This window comes from Lampetra fluviatilis, chromosome 22, assembly GCF_964198595.1.
Source record: "Lampetra fluviatilis chromosome 22, kcLamFluv1.1, whole genome shotgun sequence".
Lineage (NCBI taxonomy): Eukaryota > Metazoa > Chordata > Hyperoartia > Petromyzontiformes > Petromyzontidae > Lampetra > Lampetra fluviatilis.
Genome location: NC_136296.1, coordinates 2,684,164 through 2,701,094, shown reverse-complemented (window position 1 = coordinate 2,701,094; position 16,931 = coordinate 2,684,164). Strand labels below are relative to the sequence as shown.

The 16,931-nt window shown below is 49.0% G+C and overlaps 1 protein-coding gene across 1 annotated transcript in view; it reads left to right on the top strand.

Annotated features, from left to right (window-relative positions):
* Nucleotides 1-359: 359 nt before the first annotated feature.
* Nucleotides 360-16,931, top strand: part of LOC144938423 (potassium voltage-gated channel subfamily KQT member 4-like) — a 94,923-nt gene continuing 78,351 nt past the window's right edge. Inside the window, exons 1-2 of the mRNA XM_078866204.1 lie at nt 360-633; nt 693-754. Of these exons, the coding sequence (XP_078722330.1) occupies nt 360-633; nt 693-754 (336 nt within the window). The remainder of the gene's footprint in view (nt 634-692; nt 755-16,931) is intronic.

Genomic DNA, 16,931 nt, shown 5'->3' with positions numbered 1-16,931 from the left:
TGACACACACTACGCACTACGCACACCTCGCCCCGTGATTGCGTGCGACAGGTGCAGTCACTGACGCGCGCATTCGGGGGAGGTGGAGCGGGGAGCCCTAGTGTGGCGGTGGCTGAACTGCCGAGGGGAGGGGAGTGGGGGGGTGCATCGCTGCTTATTAAAGGCAGCGCCGCGCCGCGTTCATTCATCGAGGCGCCACGCGCAACCCGCGGCTCCTGGACCACCGCGCGCCTTCGACGTGCGCCCCGAGACGCTCTGGCAGGACGCACCGAGGAGGGGGGGCCGCACGGGATGGTAGCGTCGAGGCCGTGGCCCCGGTGACCTCTCTCCCCCGCACAGCGCCATGCCGCGCGGCCGCGATGCGCGCTCAGACCTCGGCGCTCGAAGCCGCGACTCCGGCAGACGGCGGCGCTAGCGGCGGCGAGTGGCTCATGGAGCCCGCGGTCGAGATGCTCCAGGAGGAAGACGAGGAGGAGGTGGAGGAGGTGGTGCTGGTGGGAGAGGTTTTGACGGGGGCATCCCCCGGTGTCCGCGCGCCCGGTGCAGCGGCCTCCTCCGCGTCGTCTTCGACGTTCGCGCTGTCGGTGGAGCGCAAGCTGAGCATCCTGCAGGTGCCGGTGCCCGTGGTGCCGGGCCGCGCGTGGCGCTACCGGCGGGCCGCGCAGCGCCACGCGCGCTACCGGCGCCTGCAGAACGCCCTCTACAACGTGCTGGAGCGGCCGCGCGGCTGGGCGTTCGCCTACCACGCACTCGTGTGAGTGAGCTGCTCCGCCTGTTGCACTCCCACTCCTCCACCACCCCCGCCACCTCCCCCCGGCACACCCCCATACATCCACCGAGCCGCGGCGTGACTCGCGCTGCTCCGCTCGCTCACAAACGCAACGACAACGACGACGCTGCGGTGGTGACTCGAACGCTGCGCCCCAACTCGCCCAGGAGCGAGTTGTTCCGCTCGGCCACGCAGCAGTAGCGCTTAGCGCCACCGTGACCACTAGAGCCGTTACCACTACGACGAGCTGTGACCACCACTAGAGCTGTGACCACTAGAGCCGTGAGCACTACGACGAGCCGTGACCACTACGACGAGCCGTGACTACGACTGCGTTCACTCGCAAACTCGTTCGGGGTAGCGCGCCCTGCACGTAACTCGCCCACCGTCCATTCACTCCCAAATCTCTTCTCCGGGTTGACTCGCCCTGACCAATTCACTTCGCGACTCGTCAACTCCACTCGCTCACGCTACAAATTCGACTCTCGAAATGCAACCTCAGCCGATCTCTCAACCCTCACCAACTCAACTCACCCATTCATCCACGCACCAATGTTCCCAACAACTGACAATGACAGCACCGTACGTAAAATAATGTTTTCTGATGTGCAGATTTTTTTTATTAACTTTGCTTTTCCACCCGAATCCGTAATCGTTACAGGGGGCACATAAACACCCCTACATAAACATACATAGACACATCTGCAGGGCTTGTGTATCCAGAAGTTGCGCCCTCTGGGCAGTTCGCATATCGGGTTCCTGTTAATGATGTACAGTTTTTAATTAGGCGTATGAATGAGCACCTTGGATGTCGGGCGAACCGCATATAAATTCACTTGCTGAGGTCTGTAAAGCGCCCTGCGTTTCCTCTTACACGGAACTGCTGAACAGATATCCAGATTACACTATTCCATGCGCTTAGTTGACATTGTTAAAGGAAGCTGTTACCGTGCATAACGAGCCAACGCAATGAATATGCGACGTGGGTTGTTTATCGTTGCAATTCTGGTGCACTTGGCTTAAGTGAGACCTCCATCGAAGTGACCGTCGGGTCGCTTGGAACAACCTCTCTACGAAGGAGCGCTTGAGAGCCGGATGGTACCGGAGAGAGACAGAGACGGAGAGGGAATGTGTGTTTAGTAAAGTAGCTGAGTCGTGGTGGCGCGACACAGTGGCCGCTCAGTGCAGGGAAGCTCCACTCAGTACAGCGAGGCTCCGTATAGTGCAGGGAAGCTTCACGTATGCAGGGAAGCTCCACTCAGTGCAGATCGCAGCTCCGCTCAGTGCAGCGCGGCTCCACGCGCTCTGCACCGAGTGGCGGCTGCGTGCGTGAGTGGAATGGGCCTCTTATGGAATTCATTCACGAGTGTCTGATGTGATTGCGATCGAGCACGTCGATTGAAACGTATCAATAGACGTGCATGTTGTTCCAATAAGAGTTACTGCGATTACACGAAAGCTTCACTGGCTCGTCGGACTCTTTGAAAAAAGGGTCCTGCGTTTGGTTGATGAGTGTTTATACTACAGGATGGTCCAAATGTCTTGTGAACACCCAATTTTATCCTCTAATACGTATCTTTTATTTTCTTTAAAGCAACGTTTATTTTAAACAGAAATTGAATATGCATAGGAAAAAGATGTTCATGGTCAATTAATTTGTGAGTCGCAAGACATTTGGACCACCTCGTCAAAGTGGGAGGAGAGCGGATCGCCCCTCGTGAGCAAGGGGGGAACGCTCGATCCCCATACAGATGGAAGGAGATGTGGGTTAGTCCACTCGCCGTGCAAATGTAGACCACTGATTAATGTACAGGATGACCAAATTCATACCTATAGATAGATACAATCCGCGTAGTTGTGTCATGGGTGATGGTCGCATTTAGGATTTGCGCTTTGGCACGGTCACACTGGGTAAGGTAGTGCGACGCAGTGGCTTCCCTGCCAACTGTTCATGATGAGAGGCGTCTTCAAAGTGCGCGGGTATTACATTAACTGTCATACAACAACGGCAAGAAGAACACGGTGGGTTTTGAACTACGGGCATAGCTACTCATGGGATGTAGCTACTGGTAGGGCGATGGGGTAGACAGGAATCTACTGATATAAGTTTGCCGCATTGCGCGTTGCATCGCATATACGTTGCTGATTCACGAGGGAACTTTTTTCCTTCTAAGTTGAACGTTTCGCAAATGCGTTCTTTGAAGAAAAAAAAAAAGCGAATTTTTCGCGCAATTTTTGAAATTCGGTACACACGCAGCGAAAAGGGACTGCAATGCCTGTTCCTATACGCACATGACAGGTACCACGTGGAGATGATTTCCCTCCACGTGGCAGAGGGAGGCTCGACTCGACATTGTGGAGGAGTCGGACAGCGTGGCGGAATTGCTGAGTCACCTGCTGAGGCAAAGCGGTTATAAGTGACTCACAGAATTGTGCGCAGTTGCGTATACAGTACGAGCGCGATGCCGATCACACAACGCGGTTCGAATTCGACCCTCGATCGATGGCTGCGCCATCGCCGCACACGCGTCGAATAGAGAGCAAGGGACAAGTTCTTACTTACTAACAACTCGTATCATTTTCATTCCCCCTCTCCCTGAAAATCCTGGCTCTGCCAGGATTTAGTTTTCTGAGAGATTTTTGTTTTCACGTTCTATTATCAAGCCAAGAAGGTGAAGAGTTGAGCCCCAGAAGAGAACCAGCTTCCTCTGGTGAACATTCATGTGACTCCAGCTTCATCATCATAATTTATAAACAGTAATTGTGTTCACTATTTGATTTTAAAAATCACATTGAAATAAATTGTGGTGAATGAAAAGCAGGGGTGCAGGCCAACTTGGGTCATATATTCTGTTGTTCCTAGCCCATGGGCCAGGGCAGGAACTGGTACCACCTGAGGTAGCTAAACCTTAGCAGTACTCATTTATTTGTATGGCTAATTAGTGAATTACTTGATTAATCCTCTCACTTCACATGATTAGCACTTAATTCACTGTTGTTGGCTGCATTGTGAAATTGGAACCACTGAAGTTACGCCACGTCAGGTGGGACCGACCAAGTGAAATGTGTGGTGTGGGCTCGTGGACTATTGGGGCTGGGAAACACTTCAGCAATGTTGGTGCAATCGGATCCCACGAGATTGCACCTCCATCAATCGCGAGAAATTACCCGATTTTAACCCTTTGCAGTTCCGAGACCACGGCAAGTTTCAGGTTGGGTCCCGTTCACCGCTGAATATAGGAACACGCAAGCGGTTCAGCGTTAACTGTATTTAGAGAGGTATAGCGCCGTTGTTTTTAAAGACATTGTACTCACCGCAGATAACTGTAGCGACACGACCGCACTTTATAATAGCTGGTGCCAAACTGTGCCACACGCCCTCCCGCATTGCATTGTAGGCGCCTCGGTACCGATAAAAGTTATTTTATTTTTCTTCCAGTTTTGTTACAATGACGTGCACATCATCAGAACGGGAAACGGGTAAACGCGTTGCAACTGAATGCAACAGAGCACAACGCTCCCGAAATTAATTTCAATAATTTTAGCCCTCGGAGCTGGTTTCAACTGTGAAAAAATACACATTTTAACAACGCGTATTTTTATGGGCCCCCTTTTGTCAGTATTACGTTGATATGAAAAAAATAATAAAAAGGATTTACCTCTTTCTGGCAATAATACAGGAGGTGTTGGTTGACAGTTTAAAAATCAAATAGACACACCGATAACAAGGCATCATCAAGTCTGCATTAACCACACATGCTTGTGGTAAAATATGCAAACAAATATGCTGCGATAATGTATGCATTGTCCTTGGACCTGATTGGCCTACACCAGAGACAACCTCCTTGATGGCTTTGTCTCACCGGTGCTTTAGAACAAAAAGGTGAAGAGCACACGGAGTATGAACACGCCAAAACATTCGTCGTTTTTTTTTCTTCTGTGCACTCATTGGGGGTGCCGCGGTAGCGAGATGTTAACTCCCTCGCCTGGTATACAGGGGTCGTGGGTTCGATCCCAACCCAGACGCCTTTATATTTGGAGTTTATATGTTCTCCCGGTGGTCGCGTGGATTTTTCTCCGGGTCCTACGGTTTTCCCCTCCACATTTAGAAACGTGCGTTTCGAGTTCTTTGTCTGCTCTCCATTTCCACGTGAGAAGCCACTTCGTTGAGCTGTCACCGGTGGCCTGGTCGCTTCTGAAAGAGAGCTCCATAGCCCAGTGCGCCTTACTTGGTCAAATAAAAAACAATCATTGTTTAGTTTGAAAATAGCTCGCATTGCAATCTGGATCCACTTTATTCCTGGCTGCATCCATTTCGTCTTTGTTGGATCAGTAGTCGGCCATGGCCATCTTGAACAACTGCGGCAATAATGTAGGAGTTTAGGCTTGAACAAGGAGGAGTTTGTGATGTTATAAATCTTATGGGAGGAAGTTCCAGACTGTGTGGGGAGCAGAAAAAAAGCAGGGATGTCCCATTCATAAGGAACATTGACGGAGTGTGACGTTTTGATTTAAACAAAAATGTGTACAATAACGATGGGTGGTGGTAGTATGTATGTGTGCAGCGTAGTAGCCAACCGTGTTAATCGTACGCCCGCGCATCCCACGGGATGATTCATTAAAATTAAACAAATTGAGGTGAGACGGTGGAAATGAATTTACAGGTGAGAGAAACACAGATACAGCTCGCAATGGGCAGTGCCAGCAGCAGCAGTACGTCTGATGAATGTGTCCGCATCACATCCACACCGTCCTCCACAGCTTCATAGCTATTTAGTGCGAAAGAGTCAATTTGGAAATAATATCACAATTATTTGGTTCTTTCGGTAAAGTCACGTAGATAGAAAATAACGAAAAGAAAAATAATTAAAACGACCGCTTGTGTTGCGATCGAAACGTTGTGAGTTTTTTGTCATTATTTTCATTTTACTTGTTTCTATCTACGTGACTTTACCGAAAGAACCAAAGAATATGAATCCCTGCAGTCACGAAAGTTTAAAGTAAAAATGTAATATCACAATTATAATGACTGTATTTATCCAGGAAAGCGACACTGAGTCATGGGGCTTTATTGGGAGGGTCCTGGATAAGGTTATTATGTTAAGATGTCTACACACGTGGGAGGAAACTGGAGCACACGGAGAAAACACCGCAACACGCAAGAGGGAAACTTTGGTCCACTTGCTGTACTGTCTTCTACTGGCGAGCTACGGCATGGCACCTCGACACGCACGGGAAGGGAGTTTCACAACATGTGTGTGTGATCAACCAACCCTCGCCTCCACAGTGCTGGATGACAGGCGCGCGATACCACCACTTCCCAACTAAGTTAAATGGTGAAGGGGCCAGACGACATCGCTGGTGCACCCCAAGGTGAACAGGCGATGGCTCCGACTCTCAGCCACGCGGCTTTACTGACCAGGCGTGTCCACCATCATGAAGATAGCTGGTGTGAGATGCGACTCGGGCCTGTGGATCGATGCATCACACTGTGAATCGCGCACACTCTATGAAATACTGAGAAGTGGTTGTGAGTCAGCGACTGGCGCTTCAAGATTATATCCACCAATTGGGTAACCACTTTGTGGATACATTCTTTCCAGACGCATGATAAGTTAAACATCCGACGGTTGCACATCGGCCTCTGGCGCTGTCCAATGCGGATAATCGGCCTCGAAAACCTTAATTACGTTGAGAGCGTTGATTGGCATGGTAAATAGAAAAAAAACGGCACCAGCTAAACAACAGCCCGTGGTGTATGCAGGGAAGCGGAATGATGTGAAGTGTTGAGGGGTTATTCATCTATTATTGCACCTACAAGAGGCCACAAGGGCCGAACAAAATCCAAACAATTGGGTTCTATCACTATGCGCGGTTAACGTACACTGACATTGGCTGAAATCGGAGGATGACACTCCGTTAATGCTCCTTCTCGGGTGCGTCGTATTGGGATTGCAGAGCCTGACGGGGTGGAACTGCTGGCCACGGAGTACACCGGGAGACGAGAGTCTGAATAAGCGACGGGACGGCTTCTCCTCGTGCCTATTAATGTTGCTTGGTGCTGAGTGACTGTGTGTGTGCACGCGCGTGGTATTTTGGTTACGCGAAACCCTCGAGTCCGTCTGAGTCTTGAGAATCCGAGCGATGCGCCGCTCGCCTGGGGTTGCCCCACACGACAAAGCCCCATGGATTCCACGGCGCATTCTCGCGACATCCTGCCACAGGTGTTGCGTGGTTTATGTGAATAAATAAAACTCTACATTCGACCCCACGAGTGCTGCATGAGAATCGATTGTCATGTCTACACACCGTGAAGGATAATAATATCCGCCCGTCCATGTGCCGGCTTCTACTGCTATTTGGGCAACAGTGGACAATGCAGAAAAGATCCATCGTTGTATTGCACTTCTGTGCTCCCCTGACTGCACAACCCCGAACAGATCTGCGTAGAGTATCGTGGAATAACTCCCACGGCCCGCACAGCGCGGGGAATCCCTCGTCCAGCAGTGGATTGACATTGACGCAGTGGTGGCTGCGTCTACAGAGAAGGGATGCGTGGGCACGGGAGGCCACTCTGGGTGTGTGTGTCACTGCAATATTTATAGCTTCGAATAATCCCTAATGGAATAGGGCCAGTTTACTGGACGACTCATGATCCAGAGGGACCTGGTTCATATCCTGGCCAAGGTCACAACCAACTATTGCTTGGTTCTTTCGGTAAAGTCACGTGACTTTGCCGAAAGAACCAAGGAGTATGAATTCCTGCAGTCACGAAAGTTTTAAGTCATAACCAACTCGTTGCGGGGCCCGATTCATGCAACGTTTATGTTCGTGCTTTTGTCGAACGTCCAGCCAATGTTGGAAATTCTGCAAAAAGAAGTGATCCCACCTCTTACAGGACACGGATATAGCGAGGTAAAGGAGCAGCCGATTCATGCAACGTTTATGTTCGTGCTTTTGTCGAACGTCCAGCCAATGTTGGAAATTCTGCAAAAAGAAGTGATCCCACCTCTTACAGGACACGGATATAGCGAGGTAAAGGCGCAGCCCCGCAATTGCTTGCTCCTGCCGCTGCTGGCAGAATTACCTCCACTAGAGGGAGCTCGCTCTAACAGAGAGCCCAACTGGAGGGGTTTTTGGCCTCCTCTTCCACCCCGGCAAGATATCTTGGAAGCGGTGGGAGAACCCACACTTTACCCCATCACACACAACCCACCGATTGACTCTTCGCGGTGCACCCATTTAGATTGCAGGGCGGGTAAAGACTTTAAAAAGGCGCAGGGGCATTTGGGAAATGTGCCCCTTGTTTCAGTAGCCATGCCGGGAGATCGAACCGGCAATCTCCGAGATTTCAGGCCAAGTGTGCGAACCATTATGCAACGACAGCCACGGTGGTGAGATGTTAAATACCCCGCCTGGTATACAGGATGTCGTGGGTTTCATCCCGATCCGGCCGCCTGCTGTATATTTGGAGTTTTCGTGCCTCTCTCTCTCTCACTCTGCGTGGTCACGTGGATTTTTCTCCGGGTCTTCCAGGGTTTTCCTCTACATTTAGAATCAACGTGCGTTTAGAGTATTTGGCTGCTATAAATTTCTACGCGATAAGTCATTTCGTTGAGTCTATTAGGTCACTTCTGAATAAGAGCTATACAGCTCAATAGTTAATACAGCTCGATATATATTAGGTAACGTTTGGGTAATTTCCCTTCATATTTGTCCAATGACGAAGGGCCATTTCCTGAAACGTCGTTTATTATATATATTTTTGCCCTTACACAAAAATGCCCGCAGCGGGAATCGGTTGTGATGTCATCGGTGATGTCATCGCGCTCGCCCCGCCTACGGACCAAGCCGACCAATCGGCTCCCTTCATCTCGCACAAGGAACACAGGCACACGCTAACGCGTGGTAGTCACTTTTGGTTTGCATCTGGAATACATGGAAGTTCAACATACGTACGGCCACCGTATTGGCTTTGTCACGACCCAATAGTGGTCGAATGTGTCCGTAGATCCCTACTATGAACATTGCAGGACCTGACTGCGATTTTGCACGTGGTGACCAAACGATATTCTTCCGAGTGTGGTGCCGAGGCTCTTTATATGAGTAGAACACTGAATCCCTTGAGTATGCGACCGCCACACCCGATCCTCCCACACAAAAGAGTAAAGTGGACTTGGGCAGAATCCGTCGCTCGGCTGGGGTTGTTGGCCCCTAGGGCATGACTCGCGACGCAGTAGCCCTCGAAAGCAACGACATTGGCTGGTTTGCACGTGCTGGGCGCATTGTAGTGCCATGAGGGCTGGCAATGGCTTTGGGAGAGGCCTTCATCCAGCAGTGGATAGACCACTATTATATTGAACTTATGTTGCGCACCACATATACGGCCAACCGTGCTAATTCGAGATGTGCGGAAGGACAACAAACTATAAACACAACATTATGGTGATTAGTTTGTTATTTGTTACATTTGTTAACCCGGAAGAACCTCGAAGCCTCAAGCCACTCGTTTTTAGAGGGGGCCTGCCAAGTTGTTTTCAATCGGGTGATGTTGATAGGTGTAATTCCAAGTTAATGACTTGTATGACATTTTTCAGCATGCCATGTTTTGCCAACCCACCGTTACATTGTACGTTTTTTGTGTTGTATTAGCTGTGGGATAAAACCGGAAAACCTCAAGGATACCAATGCAGGGGGGAGAGCTCCACACAGAAAGGTGGCCGAGTCCAAAATCGAACCCACCTCCTTCTTGCTCTGAGGCACACGTGTTTTTCCACTGCACCTCAACCGTGCCGCCCATGCTCCCTCGGAGATGAGCAAGACCCGTCAAGTAGAACGCATGTTATTTTGACATTGGTAATCGGCCGCCTCGCTGCACTTGAGAATTGGGTTTCATCGCAGGTGGCCGCTCGGGTTTTTTTTCCCCCGCACCTCTGATTAGCATGGTTGGCGACGTACGGTGCGAAAGAAGTTCAGCATACATATGTACGGGTTCAGGAACTTGTAGAGCTCCCTCGGTGCTCAAATGCATGTAAGTACGTTGAAATTTGTTCACACCGTACATAGCCAACCGTGCTAATGAGGCTCCGAGGCGCCACTGTGTGCGCGTTGCACTGTTAGTTTGCTCGCGTGTTGGCAGTGCGCGCATGTGTGGCGACCGCTGTCTCTTCGGTATTGATTACCTTGAGTCATTGCCAGGCGGTGTCCTTCTCGCTCTTCATTAAGTGGCATCACTCGCATCCAAAAATGCGGCCACTACGAGCTAAAAGTTATTTCTGCAACGCCGCTTGGTTTGCCAAAATTTATTGCAGAGACTAAAAACTTTAACGACATGCGAGCATTCGGAAGACGCGATGCCTCGGAAGACCCGTTACCACACGCGGCTTCGCCACACACATTGAACCCTAAATATGTGAACACGTGAACTGATGAGACGGGACTCGTAGCTGACCGAGGAGCTGCGAAGGGCAGGAAAATGTGGTGATAGTTGACAGCCGAAGCACCTCTGCGGTGCCCTCCCCACCACTGTTGCGGTAAAAAAATTTACGACGATAATAATGATGGTGAATTAAGTGGATCACTGGGCGGCAGAGGAGATGATAGCTCTACGTTATTGTCAGAGCTCGTGTGTCAATCCGAGGCACCAATCCATAACCAGTCCTCCAAATGCCTCTCCACAATCTACCCAATTTAAATCCTCGCTTCAGTTGACCGGGAGTAGCGCGGCTAAATACTGCTCAGTCCGACAACAGGATGCTGTTGTTCTGTGGGCATTTCGGTAAAGTCACGTAGATAGGTTCGAATTAATACAAATTAAATAAACAAAAAACTACGACGTTTCGATCACCACACAAGCGATCGTCCTCCTGATGACGATCGCTTGTGTTGTGATCGAAACGTCGTAGTAATATGAATTCCTGCAGTTAGGAAAGTTTTAAGTCAAGATTTATAGGATGCTGTTGTTCGCGAAATGGTGGTCCATTGTCTGGTTCAGGTGGCCGCAGTCACACTCTGGGTTGTCTTTAATTCTCCACTTGTGGAGGAGGTGTGCGCAGCGACCAGTTGCTGTTCTGAAGCGGTTGATGGAGTACCATAGTTTCTTTGGCAGATCAAAGCCGTGCAGAGCAATGGTGGGGTCATCGATGAGGCTTTTATTTGGAACCTCCACAGGACTCCATAGTGTTTGGCAGCAGTCTCCAGTTGACCCCGCTTCATACAGTTGTCTCGCGCAATTCCAGATTTGGTTTCCAGGATCTCAGACGGCTTCATGGAGGATCCAGCAGGTCTTGGTGTAACGGTAGATGTACACTTCCTCGGGTTTTTTCCAGTTGGTTCGATGTCGTGGCAACCTGGTGGAGGTTTGCTCGCATATTCTTGGCCAGAACTGGAAGCCACTTAGTGGGAGTGCATTTCGCTTGTGCCCGTTATCGTTCGAAGGACGGTGTTCATCTGGACGTCCAATTATTTTTGTGGGCGCTGCATGCCCAGACTGGCGTGCAGTACTCAGCTCCCCACGTTGTACCGGCCAGTTGGCGTATCAGAACTCTTCTGCTTTTAGTTTTTTTGCACACCTTGTAAATATACTTTTTGAATGTGAGGCTTCTGTTTAATGTTATGCCCAAGTACTAGGGTATGGCTCGTTTCTCACAGAGTTACCACAGAAATGCACTTCCAACTGAGCGTTTACATCGCGGTTATTGAGATTGTGGATTGAGATAGTCGTTGTGGTTGGATACGGCCATTGTCTTCAGCTTCGAAAGTAGTCTTCTAATACGGACAAGTTTTCTGTTAGTGTGTCACTAACAGAGTTCAGGTTTGTTCCCTGAGTAACCATTGCAATGTTGTCTGCATAGACAAATTTGCGGGATGATGTTTTTGGCAGGTCACTGGTGAAGATGTTAAACAGGATCGGAGCCAGTACTGATCCCTGGGGTAAGCCATCATTGACATTCTTTGTACGGCTTGTGTTACCGGAAAGGTGTACCCAGATGTGTCGATTGCTAAGTTGCGAATACAGCAGATTCGGTGTTGAACGGCACTTGATGATGAGTCCTGCCTTGAGTGGGCACCCCATCGTCTCCAGACGGTGTCATGGCAGTACCGGTTTTTTGCTTTTTCTGGAATCCAGCTTCAATGTAGCTGGTAAGTGAAAGGTCCTGCTCACAGCAGCTTCTGGCAGGTCGAAAGCCGGCTTGTTCGACGGGCTGGTCTAGCTAAACTGTGGGCGCGATGCCTGTGAGGTGCATGCACTCCCATCAATTTGTATCCCATCGATAGCAGTGAGATGGACCTTTAACTTGAGGCTTGACCTGCTGATTTTGCAGATGTCAGTAGGGCGACGACTTGTTCTCCCTTCCAGGCTCTGGGAGTTGTGCCACTTAAATGGACAGTGGTAAACAAGGCCGCGAGCCAGTTTTGGTCGACAGGTCCCAAGTTCTTGAAGAATTCTGGATAGATGTTGTCGTTGCCTGCGACTTTGTTGGCTTTGGTGCTCCATAGGGAGTGGACGATCTCATCCCTTGAGTACGGACGGGAGAATGTGGAGCTTGTTGGTACGCTCCTTACGGATGCAGTGAGGTTTTTGCATATGTCTTGTTTGTTCTGCTTGTTTATTGCGGCTTTTGTGCAGGCGAGGAGGCGATTTGGTCGGCGGTGACTTGTGGTGCCTTTTTTATGGGTAGTTCGCTGGCGCTGAGATGGTGCTGAGGATTTCACGCTTTGCAGTTGCAGTGTCAAAAGTTTATCTCCTTAACTTTTTCTCACCATCGCTGTTGTCTGGCCGAAATTAGAGCCTCTAATAGTGCTGACACCTTTGCCTTGTCGCCAGTTCTGTTGAATGCTTTCAGAAGTTAATCGCTCTCTAGATTCCAGAATGGAGTGTATCACTTTCACTGGGCTCTGGGGATGATGTTGGTGGCCGCTTTGATGATGGCGTTGACAAAAATGTTACAGTTATGTGGCACCGGATCGACGGTTTGCAGCCATTTCTGATTCAACCTGGAAGGCCGACCAGGTCGCCTTCTGGAGCAACTGGTTTGGATCTGATCATCGGAATTTGAAGCCCGGTGTAGATGACTGTTGGTCAGTCTTGGCTGTCCCCTTTGCCTGACGCTTCACAGTGTGCGGCCGCGTGCGAGTGGCCACGGCAAGAACCCGCAACCACACTCGGCACTCGGCTGTTGGAAATGCACCATTCCGACGGGACACAAACCCAGCTCCCGTTGGAGTCATTTAGGATTGGCGATGATGGCCCTTCAACTCCAACCCTGCTACATTCCCACAATCGCTGCAGTCGCGGAAGAAATTCAAACCTTGGCATTGCATTTGATGGGGATAAAAAAAATAATAACAGCTTAATTACAGCAAGATATTTTGTTTGGGCTAGATCGCGTAAATAGACACAATTAGTAAGGTTTGTCACGTAAACAAAAAATGCCAATTCGTTATTCATACAGCACGCCGGTGTGCTGGAGAGTAAATCCACAACATTTACAAATCGAGTGCAACGTTTCGCCAGTAATTACAACTAGCATCATCAGGCGACAGACATATTTGTGGAGAAATCCTCCTGTTTCAATTTTAAACACAGGGATACATGTGATGTCATCACTTGTGAGCCCCCGAGGTGGTGGCGGGTTTATCGACACGTTTATATTTACACGATCAACCCAAAAAAACCTCTATTATGGATAATATGGGTGGCGAAAGTCTCCTACTACTACGTGTTAAACTAATTACAGCGATACGGTGATGTTTTTAAAAATGTAATGAGGCTGTGCGAGCGTGCGTCGATTGTGCTTTGAGGGCAATGCTTATTTTTCAAAAGTCCACTGCTCGCACCACCGTGGCGTAGTGCAGTTCTCCAGTGTAACTCGTCGGGTGTTGGTCGAGTGCGACAGCTTGATTGCAATTGTGTGGGGAAGAGTAAAAAATATAATAATAAAAATATAACGATATAAACAGGAAATTGAATGATTAGAGAGTGGAACAAGGAATGGACTCTCGGAAGCCCTGGACTAGGGAGGACCCTTCAATGTGCTGTCTGCGTCCAGACTATGCGATGGAAGACGGAAGTATCATAAACATTTTTGCAATCTAGGTGGCCGGGTGACATAGAAGTTAGAGCTATCAGCCGCCACCACCGCAGAGTTCTTGGGTTTGAATCCAGGCAGCCGCTTGTGATCGAACCAAGTTCCCAAGTAAAGGGAGTTGATGCTGTCAGCTCGGTCGCCAATGAATGCACAAACAAGCATCACATTAGCTTTGGATCCGCACTTAATTAGGATAACTTACTGTTCTGAGAAATATAAATTTAACTGTCATTAGACTCACGTTACCATCAGTGGCAGGGCAGGTTTGAGAGTGCTTTCGGATGTAGATCTGCGATATCCATTTCTGAGGGTCGTTCTCCAGCACAAAGGGTTGCGCAACGGCCACGTGAGTTCTGAATGGATTCATCATCTTGGGACGTGACTCTGATGACACAATCAGGGTACAATCGGGAATAGTAAAAAAATAGTTGCCTTTAAGCGAGCAGCTTTAAACTAATAATGATACCAAGCGGCTGTCAACTGGTGCGCACATGAACGCGAGGATTGGCCACTGAGCCTGGAGTTGAAAACCAGGCGGGTTATGAAATCCGAGGTTGGCTCGTGTCCCCCGGGAGGCGTGGAAGCACTGAGTGTGCTGTGTATCCCCAAGTGGTTTATCTAAGGGTATCTGGGCACTGCAGCGCTGCGTGACAAACCAGGGCCGCGCTTTGGCGCGTCTCGAATGAAACGTGCAGGCACTGCGTTCGGGAACTCTGCCAGGCAGTGCTGGGCAGTGTGCCAATGGATATTGAAGGGCTAGATAGGGCACGCTGCGTTTCGTGTTTCTGGATTCATATTTCTGAACGCTTCCCAACTAAGATTTAGAAGTGTTGTTTTTTGTTGTAATAGTTGGCCCCCAACTCGACGGTCGGGCCTCCAATGCTCGATAGAGCAAGTCAATACTTGGCTTCAGCTAGCAATGGCCAGGGAAAAATCCTCAAGCTCCAAGCACGTGAAAACCTTTCTTTTTTATTATCTCGTGTGGACAAATGCAATTTTGAATCGATAACAATATCTCGGCGGGTACGAGATCTGTACTTTGAAAGTGATTTTCACATCGGCTTTTTTGGTTGCCAGCCACTGTTGACGAATTAAATTCATTTAAAACCAGGCGGCGATAATGAATGTTCCCTGTGATTGTGGGACAAAGCCAATCCTGGGATGCGTCACAACAAATCCCGTTGTGACGTGAGATCTGGTAAATGCAGCATTCCAGCAGCAAACCGAACTCTAAACTTGGGACCCAAAAATGTTCAAACTGGTCCAGCATTTGTTCGCTTAAACAAATGCTGCGTGATGGTATTGGTCTCGAAAGCCAATAGGCTTATGGAATAAAAAATATATCTTTGTTTGTATGGAGATGCAGAACGTCCTTTTATTCGTTTTTTATTTGCCAACAGCTAAGATGGGCAAAATTAACATGCTCTGTATATAATTGACAAACATTTCTGGGTGGCTCAACTGGATCACGTGGTGACCTGGCAGCCCCTCCCGTCACTAAGCCCCGCCCCCTCCGCTGACCTTTACCGTAGCCACGCCCACTCAATCACTAGCTCCACCCACACAACTCGTGACCTTTGCTCTCCTGAAATTGGCTGTGCCGGCAATTCGAACTCATCCATAATACAGGGTTTTTTTTTGTTAGATCGCATAAAAATAAAAATGTATCGTTAAACCCGCCACCACCCGACACAGCCAATTACTAATGTTTGTCACGTAAACAGAACATGCCAATTCGTTACTAGTACAGCACACCGGTGTGTTGGAGAGTAAAGCCACAACAACGTAGTGACGAATTGGCATGTTCTGTTTACGTGACGAACGTTAGTAATTGGCTGTGTCGGGTGGTGGCGGGTTTAACGACACATTTATATATTTACGTGATCTAACCCAAACAAAACCTGTATTACGGATCATATTGGTCGCGAAAGACAACGTGTTAATTCGAACTCAGGTCTCCAGGTGTAAAGCACAATGCGCACCTAATAATGATGGAGCCGTGGCTTGTTGTGCGGTACACCAACCTGCAAGAGCAGCGAGCTATATATTGGAATCGACGCAACTTCGTGGGTTTTGGACAGAATTTAGGCATTCTCTTCTCCGCAAGCCTCGGTCTTCTCCAAGACTTTGCAGTTTCCTCCCATTGCTCACAAAAGATTCCCAAAAAAAGTAACCGGACAAACATCCCCAAAAGCGGAGCTCTTCCTGGAAAATGTTGTCCTTTCTTAGTGAACAAAACATTTCAGACAATATTTTTACTGTGTCAATGCCACGTCAAAAACGGAAGACATTGTCCCGTAACATGTAAAAATATTCCAAAGTATAATAACAATGGGAAGGAACCCGTCGCCTATTCGTGAAGTCTGTAACCATTTCCCAATATGCAATTGTCCTGGGAAGTATTTAGTTTGGAGTTATCCATAATAGCGGGATTTTGGCTTAGATCACGTAAATATAAATGTATCGTTAAACCCGCCACCACCAACTCTGGCTGTCGCCTGATAAGGGTGGTTGTAATTATCAGCGAAACGTCGTACTCGAATTGTAAATGTTGTGGTGTGCTGTATGAATAACGAATTGGCATTTTTTGTTTACGCGACAAACCTTACTAATTGGCTGTGTCAGGTGGTGGCGGGTTTAACGACACATTTATATTCACACGATCTAACAAAAAAAACTTCTCTGTTGTGGATAATAATGGTCGCGAAAGCCTGCGTGTTAAGCAAGTTTGGTCTTCTTAGCGTATCGTTCCGAGCCGCACAATGAGCCGACGTCACATGGCGCATGAGAGGGATGGTTCACGTATCACTCACCACTGATGCTGGCGAGTGGCCGGGAATCAAACTCGGGTCACGGAGTTCGCAGCTCGTTCACCACCGCGCCACCTGCACCGCGTGCTCTACTTTCCGAACAAGCGGCGGAGTCTCGATTAGTGGTGGCTGAAGCAATTACGTCTCGTACACCTGCCATGTCTGTGTATGTACGTTGACCTTCTTTCGCATCGTACGTAGCTACAACCGTGCTAATCGGAGGTGCGGGGTGAAGGACAACAAACTAAACACAAAAAAATA